Here is a 27,734-nt window from a genome sequence, read left to right as displayed (position 1 = left end):
CGCAATAGTGCAATAACGTATAAATCAACGCTAAGAGGTGTCTCACTCACAATTGAGAAGTTAAAATATAAGCGTTGTGGTTATTCAGCGTCACCAACTCAGAGGATTTCTTCCAATGCGTACTAGTGGATATTCCTCCGGAACGGGATAAGGAGGTGAGGTCATTTCCACACACGAACAGAATAGAGGGGACACGGATAGTTTACATTTGTTTTATAAACAGAAAATCAAAAGTAACACACTTGCATAAGTGCAGGTCTGTGGACCACCGTGGGTCAGAGTGGGTAGGATCTTGTCACGTGCTCCTGGAATTAGCAGCTGTGGTGGCCGTCCACAGAGAACGCTACTCAGGTGCAGGCAGAGACCTGGCAGATCTCGGTGCAGGATCCTCAGAATAGTCTTCCACACGGATCAGGGAGCCCCAAAGGGTCTGCACACTCGTATGATTGTGTGCCTCTTCTTTTAAGTACTCTTCCGGTTTCGCCGATATTCTGACGTCAGAATGCTTGATGCCAATGGTGTCCTGACGCTCCCGACGTCCCGCGTCACACCCGGTAACCGGGTGTAAACAAGTTAGTGCCCTGCACAGCATTGAGAGCCTGGGCAGACGCAGGAAAGCACCGACAGTCTGTGTGAGGATTGGATTATCACGCACGATAGATACTATAGATATACAGACTGTGCCAGATAGGAAGTGTGAACTAATTCTGAATAGAATACTAACAGTATATTAACACATCACTCAACCATAATTTTATAAACAAATGATTACATATTAAAGTATAATTAATTACAATTATCCTTCCCAAAAACCGGGGATTTGATCTAAAATTGTGTTAGAACACAAAAATAAAAATGTCTGTAATAATAACCTGGCTGCCTGAAAAACCAAAAGGTTTTTTCAAATGCAATCGCTGCAAAGTCTGCAAATTTGGGTTAAAAAAAAAAAACAGACATTTTTATTTCCAATACAACAGGCAAAACTTCAAAAATCAACCGCTTTATTACCTGTAAGAGCAATTACGTTGTGTATATCCTTTCCTGCCCGTGCGGATTACACGATCTAGGGCGTACAATTCGCCCCGTGAGTGAGGCTACTTGAGCATATAAGGAACAGCGAGAGTCCTTTTGGATACACCGACTGAGTACATGGCAACCACATGGCCTTACTGTGGGGTTCGACATTAATGCATTTATAGTATGAGTCATTATTGCATTTTATATATGTCCTTATATGTCCTTATCGTGTGTGTGTGTGTGTGTGTGTGTGTTATATACACACATTTTTGGCTACTGTTTTAATATCAGCTAATCTGGTCCTCCCCTTTTTTTTAAATGTCTATTTTTAAACGGTTATTTTAATTGGCTATATATCATTTCTGGTTTTATAGCCGATTTTTATATTTTCCATATTTCTCCTTTCTTTTTCTTTCTCCTCTTTCTCTTTCTCTTTCTTTCTCTTTCTTTCTCTCTCTTTCTCTTTCTTTCATCAGTTGAGTGGGAGATAGATAGACACACAAATACATTACACACACCTCTATCTCAAAAACAACAAGAACGAACCCCCAAAGAAAGAACTCGGACATCTCATAAATAATGCACAAAAGATGTGATTAAAGTAATAAACAAATAATTTTAATCAAATCAAACTAAAATAACACACATATGGAAACAGACTGAAAAACCTCCTGAAAAAATCAATGCAAAAAAGGACCAATAATAACTACATACAGAGAAAAATACTGAGAGAAATGGAACCTAAATAGACAGAACACTGGGGACAATGTACCCAGAATAATTACAACCGGCCGGTCATCTACATGAATGAAACCATGTATCCATGAACCTCAAACACATGTGGTGCTGCTGACAATGAACCTAATCTCACATTGATGAGATCCCCTCAAATAGAACAAATTACAATGTAAAGCATGAGTGCAAATGTTTGCATGGTGGATACAAAAAGACATGTCTAAACTATGTATCCCCTAAAGATCTATAGGTTGCAACCGTACCCAATGCAGATAGTACAAAAATGGCTACAGAATAGCTAAATGCTCTACTCCCGAAATGCTAAACCCCTGTATGGGGAACAGCAGGATGGTAAAGTCCAGAAACTAGTATCACAATGAAGCCTATATGGCCATGTAAGAGCAAATTGTAGGCATTGTATCGCATATTAGACATAAGTTGATATTTTGCCGCCCTCTCCAAACTTGCTTATCCATAGATGTGTTTACCAGTCTGGTCACTGAAGAAATTCTTACTCTGCCACAATCTGCAGGCACTAACAAGTGACCAGACTGCAGTGGAAAGTAGTTGCTGATTTACGGAAACTTCTGTTGAGATTAAGCTGACCGATAAGGGGGGTAATATTTTTATGTGGCCAAAACGTCTTTATGAAAGGGAGGTTTATAAACGGCTCAGAGACCCTCGGCGTGAAACGCGTTGGAGTATCTGTCAGGACTATCTGCATGTGTTTTTTTTTTTTTAATCAATATATATTTTTTTCTAATGGTTCCTTACGTCCAACGTTGCATTTTTCGGCTGTGCACCAGTTTCCTTTTCCGGATTACATGTCTGTTGAATTTCTTGCCTGGGGGCACGCCGTGCTGGATATGCTGCGGGCTTTGGTGATTACAAACTGATTCCTACCTTCCGGTTCACCCGAGTGAAGTTGTCTGCTATGCGGGGGACCATACCGCACCCGTTGGAGCCTGTCTCTGTGTCCGTGTGTAGCCACAACAGTTTTGTGCTTACAGTGTCAAGCCAGTTGTTTAATAGCCATTCAGTTTTTAGAGAATGTGGCTTAAGTAGCAGTATATGTAATAGACTCGCTCACCTCCGATATCAACGGTTGTATTGCGATTCTTCATTTGTACAGACACTAGTGAAGGCAAAGGCACAAAGAGTTTATATATTAGATTCGCAGCCCCTTTCCCAGCTTAGCATTTTACTGTGGTGTTTTGGAGCACCGGACTTTGTGGCTATTTTTTAGTCCATTACTCTTTGCATATTACTTTAATCACATCTTGTTTGCATTATTTGAGATATGTCTGAGTGCTTTCTTTGGGGGCTTGGTTCTTGGTGTTTTTGATCATTTATTCTGCCCTCAAGCACTGCCAGTCCTGGCTTTAATTTGCAGGGATTCTCTGGCTATAGACATTATTTTCAACAGAGTTCTGATTGCTGTGTGTGTATTTTTATATTTTTCTCTTAATTAGTGAGTGTTAGATCAAATCCACTTTTTGGGGAAGGATAACTGTAATTAGTTGAACTTCAATATGTGTATTTAATAATTTGTTTATAAAAGTATATTTGAGTGTTTGTGTTAATATACGATTAGTATCCTATTCAGAATTAGTTCACACTTCCTATCTGGCACAGTCTGTGTATCTATAGTATCGTGCTTGATAATCCAATCCTCACACAGACTGTCGGTGCTTTCCTGCGTCTGCCCAGGCTCTCAATGCTGTGCAGGGCACTTCCTTGTTTACACCCGGTTACCGGGTGTAACGCGGGACATCGGGAGTGTCAGGACACCATTGGCATCACATAAAAACCATATGGGATACCTGGCGCTTAATACAGTAGAAAGTGTCCATACAGTGCAGTCCTTTAAATGTCCAAATGATGTTCCCAAACAAAATGACGATTGCAGTTGGATTCGTTAATCCCCCCTAATAAAGGGTTAAAGAAAAAACACAAATTGCGCAGTATATCTGGACAGGTGCATACAGGACAGTACGACCACAGTGAACTACTTACAAGATAAATTTTGCAACTTTCCGTTGAGAGGATCTGTGCTTTACGCGTGATGACGTCAGAATATCGTCGAAACAGGAAGAGTACTTAAAAAGAAGAGGCACACAATCATACACATTTAACCCTGATGAAGCTCCTATGAGTGAAACGTGAAGGGCCAGTGTGCAGACCCTTTGGGGCTCCCTGATCCGTGTGGAAGACTATTCTGAGTATCCTGCACCGAGATCTGCAAGGTCTCTGCCTGCACCTGAGCAGCGTTCTCTGTGGACGGCCACCACAGCTGCTAATTCCAGGAGCAAGTGACAAGATCCTACCCACTTTCTGACCCACAGTGGTCCACAGGCCTGCACTTATGCAAGTGTTAGTTTAGATTGTTTTATAAACAGAAAATCAAAACTATCCGTGTCCCCTCTATTCTGTTCGTGTATGGGAATGACCTCGCTTCCTGTTCCTGAGGAATAATATCCACTAGTACGCATTGGAAGAAATCCTCTGAGTTGGTGACGCTGAATAACCACAACGCTTATATTTTACTTAATTGTGAGTGAGACACCTCTTATTACCATCTTAGCGTTGATTTATACGTTATTGTGCGTCTGTCTTATTTTTCCAGATATTTGGGGAGTATTTGCGCTTCTGATCCCTTGCTTCAGTGTACCTGTTTTGGGCGCTAGTTTGCGTCCTTAGCTGGAGCTGCGCTACCTCCATATGCAATATATGTATTTCTGTTATCACAAGTGTGTTCACTATTTACATTGTCAAACGATATTTGCGCTTGGTTTTCTTTTCTTCCTCCTCTTGTTTTTCTTTAAGCCCAGCCACCACATGCTGGAACGTAGGGTGTCTCCGTATTTGAACTACGTTAATTTCCGCTCGGGGGACACCCTGGTCCCGGGGAAGGTTCCGCGTTACTCGGCCTTTTATAAATAGACCTTATAGGCCAAGTGATAGCAACCATGCAAACATATTGTTGGTCTCCATTATATACATACGTAACATAGACCATGCGTGTGTAACACATCCACGTTTCAAAAGAAACCTATGTCCAAGTTTCCCCTTTAATTTTAATGGCCTATTCTCATACACGTGTGACAAATACACACGTGTGACAAAGCGTCCACAGTTGGTTCATGGGAAGTGCTTAGAGGCATTATTAGAAGGGCCAGTGCAATAATTGCTGAGCGGATTGACCTATAATTGTAGGATTACATTTGTGTTTACATCCTGATCCTGTTGTTCAGTAAACCATATTACAACTGTCGTTTGTGTGATGGCAACTTTTTCAGGCCGATTTAGTAAGGACAAAGTGTGGCTTTCGCCTGTGCAGTACTGAAGAGGTTCGTTGAAGAGTAGAAAGAGCTGAAGATTAGTTTGAAGCAGAGAAGAGAGAGGAGTTTATTGTGTCACTACTGAAGTGATCAGCAGCTTTAGGCTCATGTCTAATCCCTCCTGGGTTTTGGAAGAGCTGCAGATTCAGAGGCTGACCTACTGTGATTAGGCAGATTCACCATTGCCACTTAAAGGAGCACTCCAAACGGCTATGCTTCTTTTCCCTTTTGCAGGGGTTCTCCGGATCTGAACCGCATCGTTTTTGGCTTCGGGGACCCCCTGCTGCGTGAGAATGCCTACCTCTGTAGGTGATGCCGGTATCTCTGTGCAGTTTAAAGCTCCCGCGTGGGAATATGAAGACACAAGGGATGCTGTTGCGGCTTCCTATTGACCCGCAGGCTCTTTTTTAAAATGCCATATTGTGAACCCAGCCAGGGCTCCTACCAGCAGCACTTGCAGGAGGTATCTCGGGAAGCAGGGGGGTCCCCAGAGCTGAAATCGACGCGGTTCAGCTCTGGAGACCCCCTGCTTCAAACCGATTAGAAAAAAAAATTCCAAATATGTAAAAACATTGTCAAGAATTGGTCAATAGGGCAGCTTTTTAAAAAAAAAAACATTTTATTGTCTGTAATCCTACAGTATTTGCCAAATATAAGGGTTTTCTTATGCAAGCAACCTTCAGAAATCCCTCAACTCTTACTTCATGGGTTCTGCACATATTTGACTGTATGCAAGCAGGTGATTGGCAAAGCTGGAGGCAGTTTAAAAAAAAAATGTATTTAAAATGAGGACATGAGCATTGTACCGTACTTTGTATAAAGTGTGTACACACACACACACACACACACACTATTGCTTTAAGTCAAGAGATCCTATTTGACTGCCGGCCAGATCAGGATAGGGAGGAATTATTTAAAATGTGTTACCAGGGTGTAAATACATTGAGTTAACTCTCGTTTTAAAGTATGTCCTGGGCACAGAGTTATGATAACAATACATGGTTACATTAAATTAACAGAGGTTATAGTCAATTCAGATATTTCAAGTCAAAAGGTTCCAGTGATATGAAGTAAAACGAAGTGTACAGTATAAAAACTCAAACAGATTACGGAAATACACAGTTGCTTGCAGCTAATGCCTGTTAGTACTTGCCCCTCTGTGTATTATAAGCACGGAGTTCGGACAAATGTATCGTCTTATTATCCATAGAGCATGTTTTTGAGCTTTAGTTTTGATTAAATGTTTATCATAATGGGAATAGTTTCTCTTGATAGCTGTCGCTGACTTCTCTGGTTTATGCCCAGATGTCACACAGCAGAATATCTATATATCAGGGCCAGGTGTATGCTCAGTGACCTCCTTGCTTGCATAGCCAGGCCCATCATTTCTGGATGATGGGTATCTCTAACACGCTTTCTGGTACAATATTTGAGAATTTGGGCCACATACATGACTTTAGACACCCATGCAGCCCATTCCCGTCAATGGGTGTACAAAAAGTGGTTCAACTGCTTACCATGCCTACCAAACAAATCTACAGTTAGTTTTTTTTTATTTTATTTTTTTAAATATACTTGGTAACCAGGTAGCTTTGTGCCTAGAGCCTCGTTTAACATCAACGGCCAGTATCTTAACTTTAATATCACTCCCAGTTCCCTTCTGCCCTGTGCTCTGGTCTCATTGCGCCGTCATGTACGATATGGTGAACAGATGCTCAGTGTTTTGGCCTAAATAGACAGTGATGCACAGGCAGAGGCAAATAGTCCATGTGACTTTATATGATGCACAAACTAAGTGGCTCGGTAGTAGGCACCTTCTCAGATTTGTATTGTATCACTGTGAAAATGACATTCTACGGCATTTGAATACAGCTGCAAATGTTACACCAGTAACAGAAGACAAAGAAGAGTGGGGGGTCGTGTTGGTCCTTCCATGTAGTAATAGAGGGAGGAGTACGTGGTATGATACCTTTTTATTGGACCAACAAGCAGTTGGGTCTCTGGATCCTTCATTGGTAATCCTGACCCTGAGAGGTTCAAAAGGCTGTAACATATAAACTACTTGTTGGTTCAATAAAAGGTATTATACCACGTACTCCCTCTCCCTCCTCTGTTACTGCATGTGATAGAAGGCATTGCATGGTTATAAAAGCAAAGTTATTTACATTCTTTAAAGGAGCAGTTTCTTTCTCCTTTTTTGTTTTTTACATGTGTATAGAAAGCAGGGGGTCTCTTGGGATGAACCATGTTCATTTCGGCAGCGGAGAACACCCTTCCTCCCACGGGGAACTGAAACCTCCACGAAGTTACCTGCACCTTCCCCGCTCAGTTTCTCAGGCAGCAGGGGTCCCCAGAGCTGAAATGAACGCAGTTCCTCTCCGGAGACCCCCTGCTTCCTATACACGTAAGAAGAAAAACAGAGCAGAGGGTTCCTTTAAGCTTCAGGAAAAAAACCTTTTCTGATTCTGCAATTTTATTGGCTATTCAATGGAAAGCTTGTTAATGCCTAAAGCTCAGGACCTTCAAGAGGTGTTAAAGGAGCATCCACTCTCATTGCATGGTCAATTAGAAAGTCTTGAAGCTAAGTTCTTCTTTTTTTTAATTTATTTTTTAAGCTACCGTCCCACTGGGATTTTGCAAAACATGGCTGCGCTCATACCTGTATTAACAATGGCTTACTGGCTCTGCACTTCTTTATCCTGGGACGGCTGTGCTGAAAAGCTGTGTAATACGGCAAACATACGCTTGTAGGACTCATGTTCAAATGGATCAGTAGCAAAAGGTGTCTGTGTGCTCATTTGCATGTCATTACCCAGAATCCCTGGCTGCAGTCGAAGCACTGTATGCTAAGAGATGGTAGGGGTGCAGACTTGTCTGAGACATGTGAATTTTTTATTTGAACAATGTTTTTCTAATTTGATATACGTTAAATATCTCTGAGAATTGGCACAACAAATACCACTGACCATACAGTTCAGACCACTTTCTAATGGCTAATTAGAAGCTCATTACCTAGCTGATTGGAAATGTCAGGACTTATTAATAGCAAATGTAACTAATAAAGGGACAAATTGAAGCAGGTGACTGATTTGAGAGGTTTTTGTTTTCTATGAATGGGCCGTCTTATGCAGAAAGTAAACCAACCTCTTCTCTCAAATTAACTTTGTTCCATTTGCCACTGGAAAATGTCTGATTGTGAGTACTTTGTATCCGCAAATCACTCTGCCTGCATTTGTTCTAATGTAGAGTACATAAAGTATTATTATTATAGGTAATTTGAGTTGATTTGGCCCTCTGCATGTTGGCTAGCACGCGGATAAATCAAACACAAGTTTCACCTGGGACTCATGTCAACATTTCCTGAGCAAATAAATACATTGATTCCTACTTTGGCCCAACACAAAGCAAATGTAACCTCTGCATTTTATCTGGCTAGAAATGTTAAATATTGGTTCATTTTGATATATATATATATTTTTTTTAAACAAGGCTGTTACTTGAGGCCTGTCAGGCATCTCTTGTTACAGGTGGGATGCAGTGAAATAGAAGTGCAGCATTTTCTCTCTATTAATGTTTGTTTCGTTGTCCTGTGTTTAACAGCTTGGATTTAGATTTTCTTACCCAACTGAAAAGAATGCAGCAGAATATGATCATTTCTTTCTAATGCTCCAACATTAGTCCTTAGGCTGCGTCCACGGTTGCAGCAGCCGTACGGAGGCGCGCTGAGGCAGAGGGAAAGCTGGTGCTTTCCCTGGCCTTGGTTAGCGCGCCGTCGGGGGACGGGCTAGTGACGTCACGGAGCTGGTTCGCCCTCATTGGGCGAACCGCTCACGTGACCGGCCCTGCGCTCCCTTGAGCGCTTAAATTTAAAATTCTCATAAGACCCACGCTTCCGCGCGCTTGCGGAAGCGTGCGCGAGCTTCTGCTAAAGCTGCTCTCATTGCGGCTGCAGGGGCTCACTGGTAAGCGTCAGCACGGGTCAGCGCCTAAGCGCTGACCATGCCCGAGGCCTTAGTCGTGTGCAATGGGATGGGAACACCGTAACGATTACATTGTAACACTTATAAACACTGGCACAATAGGTATGCCGCCGGCACTGCTCCGTGAAGCATACAATCTCATCTATCAAAGATTCTGGGATCAGGGCTGAATGCTAAGAGTTTCATCCTTAATCTGTAAAAATGTGGGTGATATTTAGCCCTGAAGGGTGGTATTAAGATCATACAAATTCAGCCTCCTAGAGATTATATTTAAGGCAAGAAATGGAACAGCTGTGTTTTTTCCACAAAATGAATTGTAGGCCCCTTATTCCCACACTATTAATCTGTGTAGAAAGAAACACACTAAAAGGCTCAAAGGTCTTTTATGTACGTTTCAGGAAGTGGGTCAGAGGTCTTTTATGTACGTTTCAGGAAGTGGGTCAAAGGTCTTTTTGTGTGTGGCACGGTTACTCTGGTGTGAGAACAAAGGTGACTGCCTATAGGTTCTTTGGTCAGTCACATTGTAGTGGGAGTTACAGATTCAGTGGGTCATAGGACCCTTTTGTACTGCGCTCACCCTACAGGGGAAAGTACAAACTGATTGGAAGACACCATATTTACTAGACTACGGAACCTTCCGTTTTTTATGATGCTTTATAACATTTGATGACGTTCTTATTTTGTTTGTGTATTTTACAGGATGATCTTGCAGAAGGAAGGTCCCCGTTCCCTGTTCAGAGGTCTGGGCCCCAACTTAGTGGGTGTGGCTCCTTCCAGGTATTGTATAGTCCCTTCTGACCTACTGTACATCCCAATTTGTCACAGTTGAATGAACAAATCCCTAAAACTCTCCTTAGTTTATGGGACCTATTGATAACATTTAGATTATTAGTGAGTTTGCAAAATCAAAGAACATGTGGTGTGTATTGAGACGTGATAAAAAACTGCACAGGTAAGACCTACAGTAGAACGATCAGAGGCGACGCTAGGTTATTATTGTCACGAGAGACCAGGTATTTACACCTTTTTACTAGGATCATACATTGAGCAAAACAGGTAAATGAAATAATTTGAAAATGTATTCACAGGAAAAGGCAGGCACACAATGTTACACAAACTATATAAGAAAAGACGCACTTACTGGGGTCTTGGATTGAAAACTAGACTTTCCTAGGTGCAGGGGCATCTAAATGCAAAGCTTACCTGACAGCGACCTAGCCTGAAATGTCCTGGAACTGATATCGGCCTGCAATTCCAGACGCCACCGCTCTTCTTCTCCCCTCTCTCCAGGGGACTGGAAGTTACTTGCTGGACAGGGTGCTTAGAATCTACAAATCTGATTGGGTCAGGGGTTTATAACACTTCTGAGTTTCATTCACAAAACCCTGCAGCCAATCCAGGCGTGGGATTTTTCTAACCAGCCAATCAGAGCGATGCTGGTATTGTGAAGCCGGGCAAGTGGGGGTGCTGAATGTGCCAAGGGCATGTGCAAGGTTGCCACCTCAGTCAGTTGCTCTTCAGAAGCCACACGCTGGGTTGGGCTCCTCCAAGTCTGGGGCAAATGGAAATTCTGAGACCTTCCATTCATCTCAGTACGTGGGTACTTGAGCTCTTCCCTCCTGCCCAAATGGTCTTGACACCTCAGACATCCTCTGTGGCTTTCATCTCCGGTGTCCTGTCAGACGTACTGGCACCAAGTTGGTAACCCCAGTGGCCTGTCAGAACAATGGTTCTGAAAGTCCCAGCTCAGTTACTGTGCACAAAGTATATGTGTACCTTAACATACTCTGTTAATAAAATATACACTTTTAAAAACCTACGTCTTTCTGGTGTGGGAAATAGAATAAAAAGCTGCACTTTATTTTTCACTAGCCATATTCCCTACACACTATTGCATAGACTTAGTATGGATTCTAAAAATCCCCTCACAACCTTATATGTATGGTTGAAACACCTCAGAACCCCTATACCGGTTCGGGGTTACCTGGGATTTTACTGGGTATCCCCATTAACCTAGGGACCCCTTGACTGTTTCAGGGACACCTCACATACCTATCCCCCTTTTTATTTTTCTGTGCTGAAGCAGGGAACCAACCCATGAACTCCTATGCAGTTTCTAGGTGACCGGGGGCATTAACTGGGCATCCCCCTTAACCCAGGGACCCCTCATAGTTACCGGAACACTTTGCATCCCTATGCCCATTTACCTTTCTGGCCTCTGCTGAAGCAGGGAACACTAGCGATGAGTCGCGCAAGCGTTTTCAAGGGGAGATATTGCCGGGACAATGTGCCTATATATATATATATCCGGGATTCAAGCATGATTCTCTGGTACATTTATGTGGTATCCAGCAACTCTGGACCCCGACTACCTAAACACATTCTGGCAACACTTTCTCCGCAAAACCCCCCTTGAAACTCATAGCCTAGCAATCCCTGCTCCCTGGAAACGCAAAAACACATACAATCTTTGTTGCACAATTATAGTTTATGCATTTAACACTGGGCTCAAAAGCTGACCCTTCTTGAACCCTTATTACAGATTAGGGGTAACCAAACGCGCTTAAACCTTTATTTGAGAGCCTGGTTACCCCCCTACCGTCACAATTATATATTATTTCTATGGAGTAAAAATACAGATGCAGCCAGACTTCAGGCCTGGGGCATGCTACGATAGCGCAAACGTGGCATACTCCGACACTGGTGGACTAATGCTGCGGAAGGTCAGATCTGGAAGCATAAATGCGCCCCCCCCACCCCCCATAGCGCTGCCGCAGCAGGCATGGTCTCCGGAGCCGCTGCATTTTGCTTTTTCAGCCATAGCTTCCCTCGGTCAGAGAGCTCTGCTCTCTGAGGTCTCGTCCCACACTGCATTGAGTAGCATTATGCAAGGCAAGATCTCAGAAAGCAGAGCTGTAAGTAACGGCCCTGCCTCCGAGGGAGCGTCAGTGCCCGTTCTGTCTGTTGCCTGCATATGGAGCCTCGTGTGTACATATACGCATTACCTTAGAATAAACACTCCCTGGGCAGTACTGACTACACGAAGGTCATGCTTACCAAAATAATTATACATATTTTTAACATGTATATTTTTAGAAGTTAGATGTAAACATTTTATAGCCAACTACTTTTAGTCAGACTGGGGATTGGGTAATACATTCATCCATTGACTCCAAAGACTACAGAATGTTACTTGGGTATTTAGATTGTTCCAAGCCTTTTGGGCCATATTAACTAAGTGATGCTATGCCATAAGACACTTTACATGAAGCTCTAATAACTGGTATCGGAGCTCGATTAACATTAACTGCCATTGACTTGAATGGCACTTTACAGCGATCAAGCTCTGATATCCATTTTTAGTTTGCTGAATTCCCCCCTTCGCCTTTAATCATGGAGCCATTGTAAAGCCTCTCAGGGTGGCCAAAAGCTTTCTTCAGATGCTCTTATTTACTCTCTTTTTTTTGCAGGGCCATATATTTTGCAGCTTACTCCAGTTGCAAGGAAAGACTGAACCACGTGTTTGCCGCAGATTCCACCCAGGTACACATGATCTCCGCGGGCGCAGCAGGTAAATCGCTACCATTGTTTTTGTTTGTTCCTGTGCCCTGGAAATTGGTGCATGCCAAATGGGCACTGGGCCGGCTTGCTTGGTTTCTTGAGCTTTCGTTTGACCTTTTTCTGGTTCATTATGGCAAGCCAACAATTTTTAGTCTTTTTTCTACTGAGCCAAATTCATTGATCAATTTTCAGATTTCTCATTCTGTGATTTTAAAGTCGCCAATATCTCCTTCCTGATTTCTGGATTGGCTACTCTGTTGGGGCTGCTGACCCCGCGGCAGCGACAAGGTTCCAATGCAACAAAACAGATGCGACACTTCACTTCTGCAGTTTTGTGTAGGTTTGCCTAGCTATTGTGTAAAGAAATGCACAATTCTTGGACATATGGAAGATATTATAAATAGTGTATGTCTGTTTAATAAAAGATAAAAAAAATTCTTTAACCATTTATGAACGAACTCATCCAGAAATAATCAAACCTATTTTGGGTACAGCTAAAAATGTTCTATTCTAATGACTCATCATAAAGGCCAGTCAGCTGTAGCAAGGAGGAAAGGTCACTGTACACTTCTTGTCCCTGTTTATAGAGGTTGTGCTTTAAATTTTGCTTTGTAGGTTATTTTTTTCTCTCTTTCATTTGTTCTTATAAATCAAGTGGATTTGTTTGTTCAGAAGTAGTTTGACTTTCAGGGAACATGTTTTTGCTGATCTGCTTTAAAAGACAAAATGCATTAACTATTACACATTAGTTTATAACCCTTCCTGTTAATGTACGTAATAGTTTTGCTGCCCCTTTGTGATTGATTTACTGCGCCCCCCCAGTGAGGCCTCATGGGTGGCCCTACCTCGGTTATAGCTGCCGAGGCTTTACAGAGCATTCAGTTTCCGGGTAATATGAACATGTCCCAGACATCCTCTCTCTACAACCAGGAATCGGACGTACCGCACACGTGTAGAAAGCAGAGAAACAGGATAACCTACGTCCTCTCCACCAAAGTTACTTTTGGGTTATTATGCTAATAAGGAGGTGCATCTATATCAGCAGTGTACATTCCAATTTATTATACCTAACATTATACCCAGGGGCTGCAAGTTCCCTTTTACTTTAGCCAGAAGACAAAATGCTATATTTCTATAATTTTGCGCCAAAAAAATGAGTGGGCTAAAATAGAGAGCCAATGTCTTCCTTTGGTCAAGCATTACTATTAAAAGCAAAAACTCCCTCCCTTTTGTGTTTAGAGGATGGGAGCGCATAGGTTCCCCAGAGATGGGAGGCACCATCTTCAGTTTGGGGATCTCCCAGTTCCCGAGGATACTTACTAGTGAAGTTTCCGGGTTTAAACCTCTCTCCAGGAGAAAATAAAAATGACTGCCATATCGTGTGCCAATAGGAAGCCGCAATATCGTGGCGGTTAAATCCCCTTTAAAAAGCAGGAAGTGGTGACGGTAACGTTACCGTTAAGAATCTCTGGAGCTGGGGAGGTCCCTGAGCACAAAATACTGTGATTTTGGGAGGAGCCTCCTCGTTCCCATCCACAGCCCAAGTGGGGACCCAATGAGGTGCAAATATGGCCTTTAATGTAGCACAGTTGTATCTGGATTTTACCACAATCTAATTAGAAGATATTTGAATACAAAATAAATGGCAATAAAGGACATGTTTAGGCTTCAGCCTTCGTATGGTCCTTGGCTAGACATTGGCCTTCATGTAATTCAAAGGTGTGCGATAAATAACGGAAATGATTACATACAGTAATATAGACAGCCCAATATGTCTACTAATTCTCAAGATCTACACTAGCACTCCCACAAATCTCGACCGTGGCCGATTATTCAGAATAAAATTGATTACGTACATAATTCCCTTTAAAAAAACATTTCATCCAATTTTATCATCGTATCGACACTAAGGTTGTGAGAAGAATCATGAAATGGGAGCTCTGACTTTTAAAACCAAAAAGATCTGTACTAATTTAATTTGTTTACGCACATTATTTTGAAATACTGCTTTAAATTATTTGTAACCAAATGGTGTTATATGCGTCAATGCTTGGAAAACAAGAGAAGAGAATATTATTGTATCTTGACACATAGTTGCCAACCCGTGGACATTTCTCACGAGGACCAGTGTAAAAACTACAGATTACGCAGAAATTTCTGTAATACAAGAAGACAAATGGTGTGCCTTGGAATTCATCATTACAAGATGATGCATTAGAGGTTGCTATGTCAGTGCTGTACTGTAACATAAGCTAGATATAGTGTCACTGATTTGGTCCTAGTTAAGTTGTTCTGCTTTCACACACACAAAATATGGTTCAAATTTGGACAGATTTTGTCCATCATATTTTCCTGTCTAAACCAACCTTTTAGCTGTAACAGGGCACAGACCATCAAACACATTGTTATGCCAATTACGCCTGCTTAACACAGTTGCATTTTCAGTGCAAAACACAGGCAGGCTAAAAGAATAAATCTGAAGCCAATTATGTGACATTATTTCTGGGTAAGTATGTACTTAACTGTTTTGACATGCTGTATATTGTGTTGGCGACACCCCCTTCCCCGCCCCCCACACCCATTCTTAAATTGTAACATTGTTGAAAAATGTGTTGCAAACCTTCCGTTTTGTGTATTCCTAATAGTACTTTGATACTCCCCTCAGAAGACGGGAGAGCAAAAGGAAATTACTACACATGGTATTGGCCAACAATGTGTGTACAGAATAATATTTCCTATTGCTTTCTCCATAAACAATACATAAGACATCATAATAAGCCTTAGTATTAATAAGTTCATATTTTCCCCCTGATTTGACCACACCTTCCCCCCCGCCCCCCCATAGATATATTTCGTTACGGATATTGTATCTGCGGCCCCTCTTTAACCTTTCAGTGTTCACCATCTGTGTCATTTGTCAATATTTTACATTTCTTTTCTAAGTTTGCCATTATTTTTTTTAATTTGTGGAATCCTCTCCGTGGGTTTCATTGGTACGCAATGTCGTGGACCCGATGCTTGTTGTTGCGATACAGAAAAGCCTGTGTCTATTTTAGGCGTTTACTGTACATGTCAACTGTGACAAGCGCGAGATTGTCACCTCATGCTCGCCTCCTGCAGGTCACTCCCTGCTGTGGACTAAGTTAAACCTCGTGAGTACTGACCCAGCTTCTCTCTGCAGCCGATAGCATAAGAATCACATATTGGGATTGTAATTTGCCTTATTAGGTGGACAAACGACAAAGCGCTTGATTTGACGTTTTACTGTCACATGTTTTATGAGAGCCCTACATTCTGCACTTTCAGCAACTTATGTCAAAATCTTGTTTCATGGTCTTAATTTGAGTGTGTTCTTCTTGTGCATTTCTGCTGTGTGAATGAGCTCGTGATAAACCTGCAACATCTGTCTATGGCTTCTTTTCTGAGTGATGTGAGGCGCCTTCTCCTGGTCAGGGGAGCTGTGAACGTTCATGTGATGCGACTTCACAGCATATTGAATATGGGGTTACAGGGTAGTGTAATATGTGCGATTTGTATATATTGCACCTTCTTAAACACACACCCCATTAGATTATAATACAAACCTATGTATTTGCCCATGCAAAAATAATGTGTCAAAATCAAGATTTCAAAAGTATTCACAACAAGAATCGTGTGGGATCTTGGCAGTTTTTATAGTTCTAGAATAATTTTTACATTTATACAGTATTGAAGGGATGTTCTACCTACGTACATGATATATGTTGTACATATACATACAGATGTAGTAAGGGTTATGGTTGATATTTCGCGTTGTCCCTGCCATTGAATCTTAAGATCCTGGAATATTTACGTATACCCGACGAACAGGGTCCTTCCTGGCTGGAAGAGTCGAAGGCCCGAGATGAAGCAGATGGACTTTTACTCAGCCAGGGCATTATTGGGCAGTAAGGCCTTATTCTGAGTGGTTTATTACTATTATAGACTAAATGTAGGTTTTTAAAAAAATATATATTTCGTTTAAAAAAAAATTACACTTCTGGTCATTGATTTTATATCCGCATATTATATACACTTCTGCTTTTAGTGTACTTGTTTATTAAAATTACTTTGTAATTTCACAGTCTTCTCTGCCTCATATCACACACACACACACACACACACACACACACACACACACACACACACACACACACACACACACACACACACACACACACACACACACACACACACACACACACACACACACCTCTCTCCTCTCTCTCTCCTCTCTCTCTCCTCTCTCTCTCCTCTCTCTCTCCTCTCTCTCTCCTCTCTCTCTCCTCTCTCTCTCCTCTCTCTCTCCTCTCTCTCTCCTCTCTCTCTCCTCTCTCTCCCGCTCCCTCTGTAAACATACACTCACATTTCTCCTCACTGCCAGTGAGGGAGAGGAGTCTGTGCCTTGCTGCTGCCTCCTGTTTAATCACTTCCCCTATCTGAGAGCTGTTCTCACTCGGCCAAGGTTTCCAGTTAAATGAGCTTTGAGACAAAGTACCAAAATGCCACGTTATTATTGAATGGATAATGCCTGCCATTTGACCAATAAGAAAGCAGGGATTTCAGTAATGCCCAAAACAGTTTAGCCTACAATTTGTATTATAACGCAATATTCTGCATTATCCGTTGGTAGATTAAAACTGTCTAAATCTGTAGCTACTGTATACACACGTGCGTGGATGGTTCATAACTTCAAGGCATGTTCAGTGATCCTTTTAATCAGACTGCCAATCTGGGTGCAAATTGAGATAGTGTTTGTGTGCCCTGGACCCTTGCCCAATGGAAACTGGTTTATCTTGGACAAGCACTACAGAACAAACACATTGGGAAACCACCAATGGTGAATGGGCTCAAACATCATAGTAAAAGTAAATAAATAATCTGGAGCGTCAGGAATGTGATCATTCAGTGACCTCATTTGGATTTGACTAAAATGATTCCCCTAGAAGTTGAGACTCCTGAGATTTAATTTGAAAAAAATTGCCAGTGGCACAGATGATGAATTAAATGAAGGAGCCCCCGACGTTCTCTGTTCCCTCCTGGGCGCCATCCCATGTAGGCCCGTATTAAGAATGCTGTTAAATAGTGTTGCCCTTGCTCAGTACGATTTCCGCTCCAATCAAATTAATGCAGCTGAAATGTTTCTGAGCAAAGAGAAAAGGGCTCCACAGCATACTGCATAGAAGGCTTTAGCCAAATACACTGTGTAGAAACGTTGAAATGGCCGTGCTGTGTGTTGTGACCACTAATTCTATTACTACTATATACATCTTGGATATGTGGTGGTGAAGACTGAGGGTAACGATTCATTTTTACTTACCACGAACGTACACTAGCAGTGTTGCTTGCTGGTCTACCTTAGTCAGTGGGGCCGCCACTTGTTATGATATTGGCAACCAACTACAGAACCAAGTTTTCGTCCTTTCCCAAATTCTGTGGCACCATTATATTTTTGGTATTAGATCGATTTGGATTTTAATTAATCCTTGGTTCTAAGGTAGGCCAAGTTAGGCTGTAGTATTGGTTTCTCCTCTTCCTGCTGAAAGAACCTGCAGTGTTCATGCCCCGGATTAAAAAGACTTGTTAAGTTGCCTTTGTTGATTTGTAATGTGTTTATTAGCAATGGCAACATCATGAAAGGACATCGTTTGAGACCCATTGCTGTGCTTTGGATACCAAAAACTAGTTTGTGAGTTATGATCACCTTCCGCACAAGGTAAAAATTAAACATTATCTTGGATTTTGTCATTTTTTCCAAACGCCATATTTGGCAGCTAATCTGTTTTTAGAAGAGCAATGCCACCTAGCCCACCCCAAGCATGCAGCTCCACAAAAGTAACTCTGTGATTCAAGCTTCGACTTGCCAATAGCGAAATCTGTTTTCATCACATACAGCTTCTCAGGGAGAGAACATGGTGTCCCGTAACTTGCAACAATGAGGAGTATAAAAACCGCTAGGATCCCACTAGTTTCTAATTCGATTGTAAACCCTTTTCTGGCCCCAATGGCCGTACAAGGGTTGTGGCAAATGATTTTTTTTTATTTAAAGTCGCCTGGTTTGCGAGTGTCTTGGATGGATGTCTGAACAAGCTTTTCACCATGTTAGGGGGAGTTCACATCATGATCTATGCCTGTCACCGTTACTTCTACCAGCCGTGTATCTCCGCACTACAGTACAGCCGCCCACTTATTCATGTCAAACACCACTGAGAAAAATATCCTCCTGCATACCATTCTATTACGCATATCACTTTTCGTGTGTGTGCTGGAGCAGGGATATCCTGAACCTGACCTGTTTAAGGGGGGATTTTCTTGGTGACTGGAGTTGAGAACCCCTGATATATACTATATAAAATAGATCTAAGTGCCTCTGCTGTATATCTATAAGCAATTTTTTTTTACTGATTCACTTTGCTAGCTTTTGTTAAACTTTTCAGTTCCTGCACTATGAGCCCCATAGAAACTAAACGTGTTCCCCAGTTGCAATTTTACCGTTATATTCATACTTGTACAAGAGTACAACCAAAGTGCCTGCCATTTTATTGTTTTTGAAATTTGCAGCTTTAAAGGGAGTAAGTTAATTTACTGATAAATACTGTATTTTCGACAGTGACATTGCAGTTTTAAGTGGAATCATTCTTGTATCTTTTTACTTTGCTATAAAAGCATAGATAACCATATATGGTATCTGATGGAACATTATGTAAAATATAATATATAACAAACGTATAAGTATATATTCATTTTGTATCATTTTGGGCTGTTTTTTGTGTTTCTAGCAATGTGTCTAAGAGTACATGCTATTCTAATAATTACCATCTAGTTGAAGACTTCACTGCATCTAGTTGAATGCCATTTAAACTGTTCACAGATGCCAAAGTTCATTTTGTCACATTGTAGGTCTTTCATTTTCAGCTAATATAAATTGGTGTTTTCCCCATCTAATTTACTTGTTGTAGTGAAATAAAAGGACCATTAGGCTTGTGAGGTTAACCCAGGGGTGGTCAACTCCAGTCTTCGACTGAGCCACCTGTGCTGAAGCAGGGATATCCTGAACACCTGACCTTGTTGTGGCCCTTGAGGACTGGAGTTGGCCACTCCAGGGTGTTGAAGCAGCATTTCATGTGTGGAGTCCTGAGTGTGCGATACTATAAAATCACTGTTATGACTACAAATTGCCAACTATTCCAAAATGTGTGCACTTATAGAAAGTTGGGATGGTGAGCGGTAACCAGGGAAGACACGTGTTGGTTGGAGGTCTTTATCTTTCTTTTTTACATTGATCTTCAACTCAAACGGACAAAGCTTTAGAGAACCTTATTCCAATCACGAGACTTTCCCAATGCTTACGCACTATCCAATTTGGCCCTTGGCTCTGTCCAGTTATAATCTCTTTAAGACGTCGGGGCTCAGGGGTAGGATTTCAATTCCCAGTGTTTTTATGAATGCAGCCTGTTTTGTACCTTAATCATGAATGGCTGATTTAACTACCACTGTAGGCCCCCAAGCTGCTCTTTACCCTGAAACTGTGCAGAATGACGTAGAATGAATCCACCCTTGTGTGTCCCAGACCTGCTTTTACTGTGTGTCCTCTTTGTGTACCGCTGCCTCTTCTGCCATCACGGACATCAAATCTGATATTGCCTCGTCTGTTTAGGTTTCACTGCAATAACAGCCACCAATCCCATTTGGTTAGTCAAGACTCGCTTACAACTGGATGCACGGTAAGAAACGGTCAAAACGGCTTTTGTGAAACCAAGGTGGTTGAGGTGTGTGAGAAATGGGCTGGGTTTAGATTTTCAGCTCTCTTCTCCCCCCTCCCCCCCCCCCCCCCGCCTCCCCCTTAACTATTTAACTGTTTATTTAGAATATTTATAAAATAATGGGGTAGGGAAAGGTACAAAAATGAAGGAAAGGAGATGGGTATGTGGGAAAGGGGACCTGGTACATTTAATGTATTTATCAATTTCATTCATATTTTACGTACAGCTTTGGTAGCAAGAGTGATTTAAGTGCCGGGTCATAATATAGTGCATTACTCTACAATAATTACAGTACAACATAATACAGTTACGAGCCATTTTGAGATATGAGTACGTTTGTTGCAGAGAAATTGGTATAGCCACCTTGGCCCAATGACATTTAAATGTATGCTGTAGCATATTGTGAGGTTTTCCATAAAGCCAAATCCCACTAAATTTATCCACGAGTTCCATGAGATTAAGCTATTTTACTTGTTGTAGTCCTAGGAGGAAGTGCCCCTGTTCCAGTAGTTTGCGAGCGCGCATCCAGTGGCTGATAATACGCGCAAGGTCAAAGTTTAGGCATATCCTGCGACATAATGTCATGAATGGCATTTCTGCCTTTTTAAAGGTGATGTCATTGTATATTCGATGTTTCAGACAATGGCACACAGATCTAAAACTGAAATCTCATGACTTTGATTTTTGTATTCAGGCATCTGAAGGATACTTTTGAGTATAATAAGTTTGCAAACTTCCATCAAATGAGTCTTAACCTTCTGTTCTTCGCGTTTCTAGAAACCGAGGCGAAAAGAGAATGAGCGCTTTCGAATGTATCCGGAAGGTGTACAGATCTGATGGCCTGAAAGGCTTCTACCGGGGAATGTCCGCCTCCTACGCTGGCATCTCCGAAACTGTTATCCACTTTGTCATTTACGAAAGTATTAAACGCAAACTACTGGAACACAAGACTGCGTCCACCATGGACGAAGAGGAGGAGTCTGTGAGAGAGGCTTCAGATTTTGTTGGACTCATGCTGGCCGCAGCAACTTCCAAAACATGTGCCACCTCTATAGCCTACCCACATGGTAAGTACCTAATGAAGTACAGTATCAACAAACATATATTTTGAATGTCAGAAAAGAACCACTTGGCCCAAAGGGTCAGTCCAGTTTCCGATCTCTTGAAAAACCTCTGACCCTATTTGGCTTTCATATTTAGCATAGCCCTATATCTACACACAACCCCAGCAAGCACTTTAGTGTGGCCAAATGTATACAACAAGACAGAAAAGCCCAATGCTACATCCAATGTGACACAATATATAGTTAAATACTTCAATAATAATATCTCCCACACACCTTCCTGAATTCCCTTGATGTATTAACCAGTACCGCCTCTTGGGAGGCTAAGCCACAAAATCACCCCTCTCTGAAGAATGGCTTCCTCGCCATTCCCGGAGCCTTCTACCCTCTAACTTTAGCGCCTCACCTCTTGTTCTGGCACTTTTCACTTAAATATGCAGCCAGTATTAGTTGTGTGCCCCATTCTCTTACACAAGCAGCAGATTACTTTGTTCAAACATTGCCTCTCGGTGGCCATATGAAGAGGCAACATGCAGAATGACTACTGCTTTAGGGCAGCCGTTCTGAACCTTTTTCAGTCGACATACTGCTCGGTCTCAGTGATACTTCACGTACCCCCTTTCAATGGGGACTTCATTTTATTTTGTCAACCTACGTGTAATCAGCATTTTAAAAACGACCGGCATGAACGTAAAGCCATACTACACATACTAATCCTTGGTAATAATACTTCTTTGACATAAGTCGATGGGTGAAGCAACAATTCAACCCGTCAAAAATAGTACAAAGTAAAAAAATGAAGGTACATCTTAGGTTTGTAATAGTGTCATTCATGGTGGGTATTTGCGAAAATGAAAGCCAAAAGCCTGTGATTGACCTTGAGAAAGCTCTGAGCGAAGTGGCTGTCTGGCTAGGATCCAGGGGGAGCATGGAAGTAAAATAGAACAAAACAAAATCTAAGTGTAGACTGTTTGATAATGAATAGATTAATATAATAGTGTATCTTGGCTCGTATGTGTAGCCTACTCACAGGATGTAGACAAAAACGGGCAGTGTGACACAATGGTCTCAGCGGAATGGACCTGTAGATTCTTGATGTGGTGTAGACCCCCAATCTCAGCAGGACAGCATATGATATGTGGGAGAAAAAGTATCACATGCTGTCCGGCTGAGATTGGGGGTCTACACCACATCAAGAATCTACAGGTCCATTCCGCTGAGACCATTGTGTCACACTGCCTGTTTTTGTCTACATCCTGTGAGTAGGCTACACATACGAGCCAAGATACACTATTATATAAATCTATTCATTATCAAACAGTCTACACTTAGATTTTGTTTTGTTCTATTTTACTTCCATGCTCCCCCTGGATCACACACGAATCTGCACGAATTGAGGGACCAGCGGAACCAGTCCCTAACCAGCTGGGTTTGAGCAGGGGGTTTATGTACACATTTATTCACGTTATTTATCACTATTATATATACGTTATATAACACTAGTAGAGCTAGCACCTTTATTTCACTTCAACACAGCACGTTTCTTGGCTAGGAGATTAGTGCAGTGTTTCATGTATTCAGACGCGTGGTGCAGAGAGCGGCCGTGCGAGACTCCGCACCCGTTCACTGCAGTGAGAGGTAACGGGGGAAATACCAGATATCTGGCTTCCAAGCACATGCGTGTTTTATTACCCCGGCAATTTCAAATTGTAAAGACTTTTTGTTTGTTAGGCTATTTCGATCTGTGTTCGACAATGTCTGAAATATCTCATATACCCTCTGATGAGGCTTCACCTACACTCTGGGGGTACAGCTACCTGGGCTAGGGCCGGCTTGATGGCGTTACTGCTTGATGTGCCCCACACTCTTCCCCCCCACACCAATTAAACTCATTCTTCGAGGGAGAAGGTGAGGCCTCTAACTTGCTTACCTTCGGCGGCAGCATCTCCAAATGGTGTCGCGTTGCCATGACAATGGTATGTCACGGCGCCATGCACAGTCACGTTGCTATAACGTGATGCCCTGGGGTAAGGCAAGAGCAGAGGCCATGCACGTGTCCCTGCATTAAGTCCCACAAACATCCCAGCCGGCCCTGCCCCCCGGGTCAGAACCGCTGCTTCAGGGGGTTGTGCTCGGAAGTGCATCAGTGCCATTTAGCAACTAACCCACTGAAACTCCCATTCAAGTCTCTTTAGACCGACTCCTAGTGAGGGCTACAACAAAAAAAACCATGTATGGTGTAAAGGTTCTTAGAATGCAAACGGGATGAGAACAGATTATTGTCCGCTGCATGCAGGTGTAGTCGGCTTTATTTTACCTACAGAATATCGGCATTTACATAGGATTAAATGGCCGTGATAACGCAGAATATCACAGCATACCCCGCCATAAGGCGCCAGCGGGAGCAATGGCCCTGGCTACATCTCTAACGGCAGGATGCAAGGATTTTATTGTTTCATTTTCTTCTTTAATGTACATTATTGTAGATGTATATTTTAATGTAGAAAAGGGTTAAAAGTGCTAGCATTTGTCCACCGCACAGTGGCTTTAAGGACTTTTAACCAGGAATAACATTTTGATCTTTGTTTTACACAGAGGTTGTACGAACTCGGCTACGTGAAGAGGGGACCAAATACAGGTCCTTTTTCCAGACACTGTCATTGATCATGAAGGAAGAAGGCTACGGGTCCCTATATCGCGGCCTCACAACGCACCTGGTCAGACAGATCCCCAACACGGCGATAATGATGTCCACTTACGAGGTGGTCGTTTACTTGCTGAATGGCTAGCAGCCCTGAGATTTCTTGTCTGCGATGAAGGTGGGAGACCAAAAAGATTGAAAGTGGACCAGGAAACGCCAACACAAAAGTGATGGCGAAGCAAGCGAAGACATACAGACGCCATTGCGAAACTGCAGTGGTAGCTACCGATCTGGAAGTCAGGCAGAAGAAACCCTGAGCATTTGTGCCACCTTTTAATTGTGTATGGTCTTTGGCCACAAGTGAGATGTAATAGCGAGGATGCCCGAGTGGGGAATGCTTGTAAACACCAGTCATTTCAGAATTGCTTTTTTCTCTAAAATGGTGGAGCCTTGTTGGGTTAGCGGGCACACGGATAACATCCTGCGTTGGTTATAGCCCCATCCGCATACACACATGCGCTTCCCTACCATGACCAAGCTTTACACACTGATAAAAATGTCGTAGAGGCTTGATGGAAGAATAAGGAGCAGATTGGGGATTTCACATTATATGATGTATCAAAGACAGTGTAACATGAAATGGCATTATTTTATTCAAAGTTGGAAACATCTGTTTGCTGTCTCGCATCCTTAAAGCACTTGCATTAGTAACACGTTGTGTATTGAGCTTCTTAACAATTAGCCGTATGTTTAAGAGGCCACCATGGCAATGATCTTTAAAACAAGAATGGTCCACATGACAATGCCTTAACTTGATTTGTCTCATCAGTGTGATAATTTAATAATACAATTAAAAAAGCGTTGTGCATGGAAAGCCATGTTTTTTGGAGAGTTCTGGTGAATGCCAAAGCACAAAATATACTGTAAATTCGATCTATTTTCGAACAGACCTGAATCTTTTTGATGCTCGGGAGGTCAGTGATACATTTATAGTACAAACGCATGGCAGATCCTCCAACTGCTGAATGTTTTTAATCTTTTGTACAATTGTTGACTTTATACAAATAACTTTTTTTTTTTTTTTGGCCGTTTTGTTTATTTTTTATGAATCTTTAGTTCCACCATAAACGTACCTTGGTGATGAGACTGAGATCATTTGGAGTTACATTTAAGGTGAAATCCCTAATTTTAGCATGGAGGTGAGATGGAGGGGGGGGGGGTGTTTAGCTGAGCGAAGTTTAACTAGATTTCCGTGTATCTAATGTTCGCTACAGTAAAACATAGAGAAAATGGCAATGAAGAGCCCTTCTGTGTAGAAGCATTCCTCTTCCGGACTGTGGCTGTATCCTTGTGAACTAAGCAACTGTGTGTGGGGCAGAGTGCAGGTCCAAGAGCGCCCCCCCCCCCCCCCCACACTTAAGCTGTATCCTACCTAATGATATATATTTTAGGCCTGCAACTTAAGCAATGTAACTTATACTTTAAAGGTGCAGTTTCAATTAGTAACATATTCCGGACGTGAAATAAAGCATGGTGCCATGTGATGACGCCACAGCACTTTCTGAGCATTGCTCCATAATCACGGATGCGTTCATTAGTTTTTCTATTTTGAAACGCTGTTACAAATGGTAGAATATATCGCACGGCTTTTGGTCCTGTAGCTTGCAAGAGGCTCAAATCTAATGATACAAAGCAATAGCCATTTGAGTGTTGACAGAAATGTTATTTTACAACCTTCTGCTAAAATGAAAATCTGTTAAATTTCACAAAACAAACACAAATGAATGACTAATGATGGACGGCACCTTTTTTAAGTACAAAGTTCATTCTGTTTCGCCACGGTTGATTATCTTCAGACATCTGAGACCATTTTTCTCAAGTTGAAAAATGCCCAGTTCCCTTAGGCCAGGGGTGGCCAGCGCTCGACCTTAACGAGCTACCAACAGGCCAGGATTTAAGGATATCCCTGCTTCAGCACACAGTGGCTGTCATTGACTGAACCACCGGTGCTGAAGCAGGGATATCCTTAAAACTTGATCTGTTGGTGACCCTTGAGGTCTGGAGTGTGCCCACCCCTGCCTTAGACTGTAACCACAAACAGTAGCACTTTGCAGAACATTTTCATATGCTCGGATCTTGACTTGTGGTACCGGATCCCTAGCGATCTTTACCTTGTCGTGTGGCACTGGAACTCTTTGTCTTATGGATGTTGACGTTCACTAGGATACTGAATCCCTCGGCCCACATGTCCCAGCTTGATGCTTTGCTGTGCATTAAACTGCGTGCGCAATTGCTTTATTTGAAGACTGAATCCTTATGCACTTTGTGGCCTCTGATGGCTTGCTACTCATTTCTTGTGTCTGTTGACACCTTTGCTGCTGGCCCATCTACAGCAAGTGGGCTAAGGGTGTAAGTTTGTGTCTCCCATAGTCCCTTTGATGGAAAAAAAGGAAGCCCATTTCTATCTACTTCATTGTTGCTATTTAATTTCTTTATATTTTCTGCGCATATGACTCATTGGTGCGTGGGAAGTCTGTAAAGTGTCGATAACGTTTGAGCGGTAATCCTTCGTGCACAGATTGGCAAGTTTGATCTGCAGCCGTCTCAGTGGATTTTCTCTGCAAAACCACAAGATGTGGAATTATCCAACTTCCATGTATGTAGAAATACACAACGGTTGTTGTGGACACAAACAGAGCTTTCCTTTTTATCCCAACACCTTCTATCCAAATAATAAGGTCCCAAGAAGACATGGGTACTACACCAGTCCACTTGAAAATGCTGCCATTACGTTTAATGCAACTAAATAAAGAAAAGCTGTTGTTGACATACCATGTGTTTTTATGAAAGCGTATTACTGTTCTGTACCTCATGTTGAAATCTTGGGTATGGCATTGCACTTAAGTTTTATTTTGTCATTGACTTTGTGTAGTTATGACGGAATTATGAGTTGCTACACTGTATTAAATGTACGGCTTGCAAATCTTTTGGAATCTCTTTGGCACTTTGGCTGTAAGATCGATCAAAGAGTGCAACCTAACATGCCCTGGTGACACACGAACATGACTGACTGAACTGACTGGTCTGCTTTTCTCACTTCGTTGCCTCCCTTTTAGAGTTGTACATTTTGCAGCTGCAGGGATCTACATCACACTGCTCCGATCCAGGATACTGTGTGGTGCAGCAATCCTGATTATTGCTTATCATTTCTACCATTGCTCCCTCCCAACACTTGCTCAAATTACACATTTGTGGAGTATTTCTAGCAAAAGTACTTTTGTACACTCGTAACACTTTGGGCGTATTTCCATACAGTCCAAAGCGGCTGCTCGGGAAATCTTCTGCCAACAATAACCACTGGCGTCCATTGAGATTTTGGGCATCGAGGAGACGAAAGGTTGCTTTGGACAAGATAGCATAAACAGCTTAATCTTCTAGCACAGTTTACTAACATCACTGGGGAGCAAATGAAGCTTTATGAAGTGGTACATGCATTAATGCAATTCCGTCCTAAAATATTACATTTGTATTGCTGGAGGGAGTCTATACAAGGAGTGGAGGAGAGCAGCAAGGGCACAGCAATACACAATCGCTATATGCTGAAGGATCTTGAA

General features: G+C 42.1%; 1 protein-coding gene across 6 annotated transcripts in view; it reads left to right on the top strand.

Moving 5' to 3' along the window:
• The window catches only part of SLC25A36 (solute carrier family 25 member 36), a 51,480-nt gene extending 24,531 nt beyond the window's left edge, over positions 1-26,949 (top strand). For 4 of the 6 annotated variants that reach the window (XM_075569702.1, XM_075569704.1, XM_075569700.1 and 1 more), the window contains 6 exons: positions 9,773-9,850; positions 12,544-12,644; positions 12,827-12,970; positions 20,310-20,376; positions 21,193-21,482; positions 24,075-26,949. In XM_075569702.1, the coding sequence (XP_075425817.1) occupies positions 9,773-9,850; positions 12,544-12,644; positions 12,827-12,970; positions 20,310-20,376; positions 21,193-21,482; positions 24,075-24,268 (874 nt within the window). In that variant the 3' untranslated portion in view covers positions 24,269-26,949. The remainder of the gene's footprint in view (positions 1-9,772; positions 9,851-12,543; positions 12,645-12,826; positions 12,971-20,309; positions 20,377-21,192; positions 21,483-24,074) is intronic. The other 2 variants (XM_075569705.1, XM_075569703.1) reach the window with 2 other exon arrangements.
• The last annotated feature ends 785 nt before the right edge of the window (positions 26,950-27,734 follow it).

This window comes from Ascaphus truei, chromosome 14 (assembly GCF_040206685.1).
Source record: "Ascaphus truei isolate aAscTru1 chromosome 14, aAscTru1.hap1, whole genome shotgun sequence".
In the NCBI taxonomy this organism is placed as follows: domain Eukaryota; kingdom Metazoa; phylum Chordata; class Amphibia; order Anura; family Ascaphidae; genus Ascaphus; species Ascaphus truei.
This window is presented reverse-complemented; position numbering and strand designations above follow the sequence as displayed.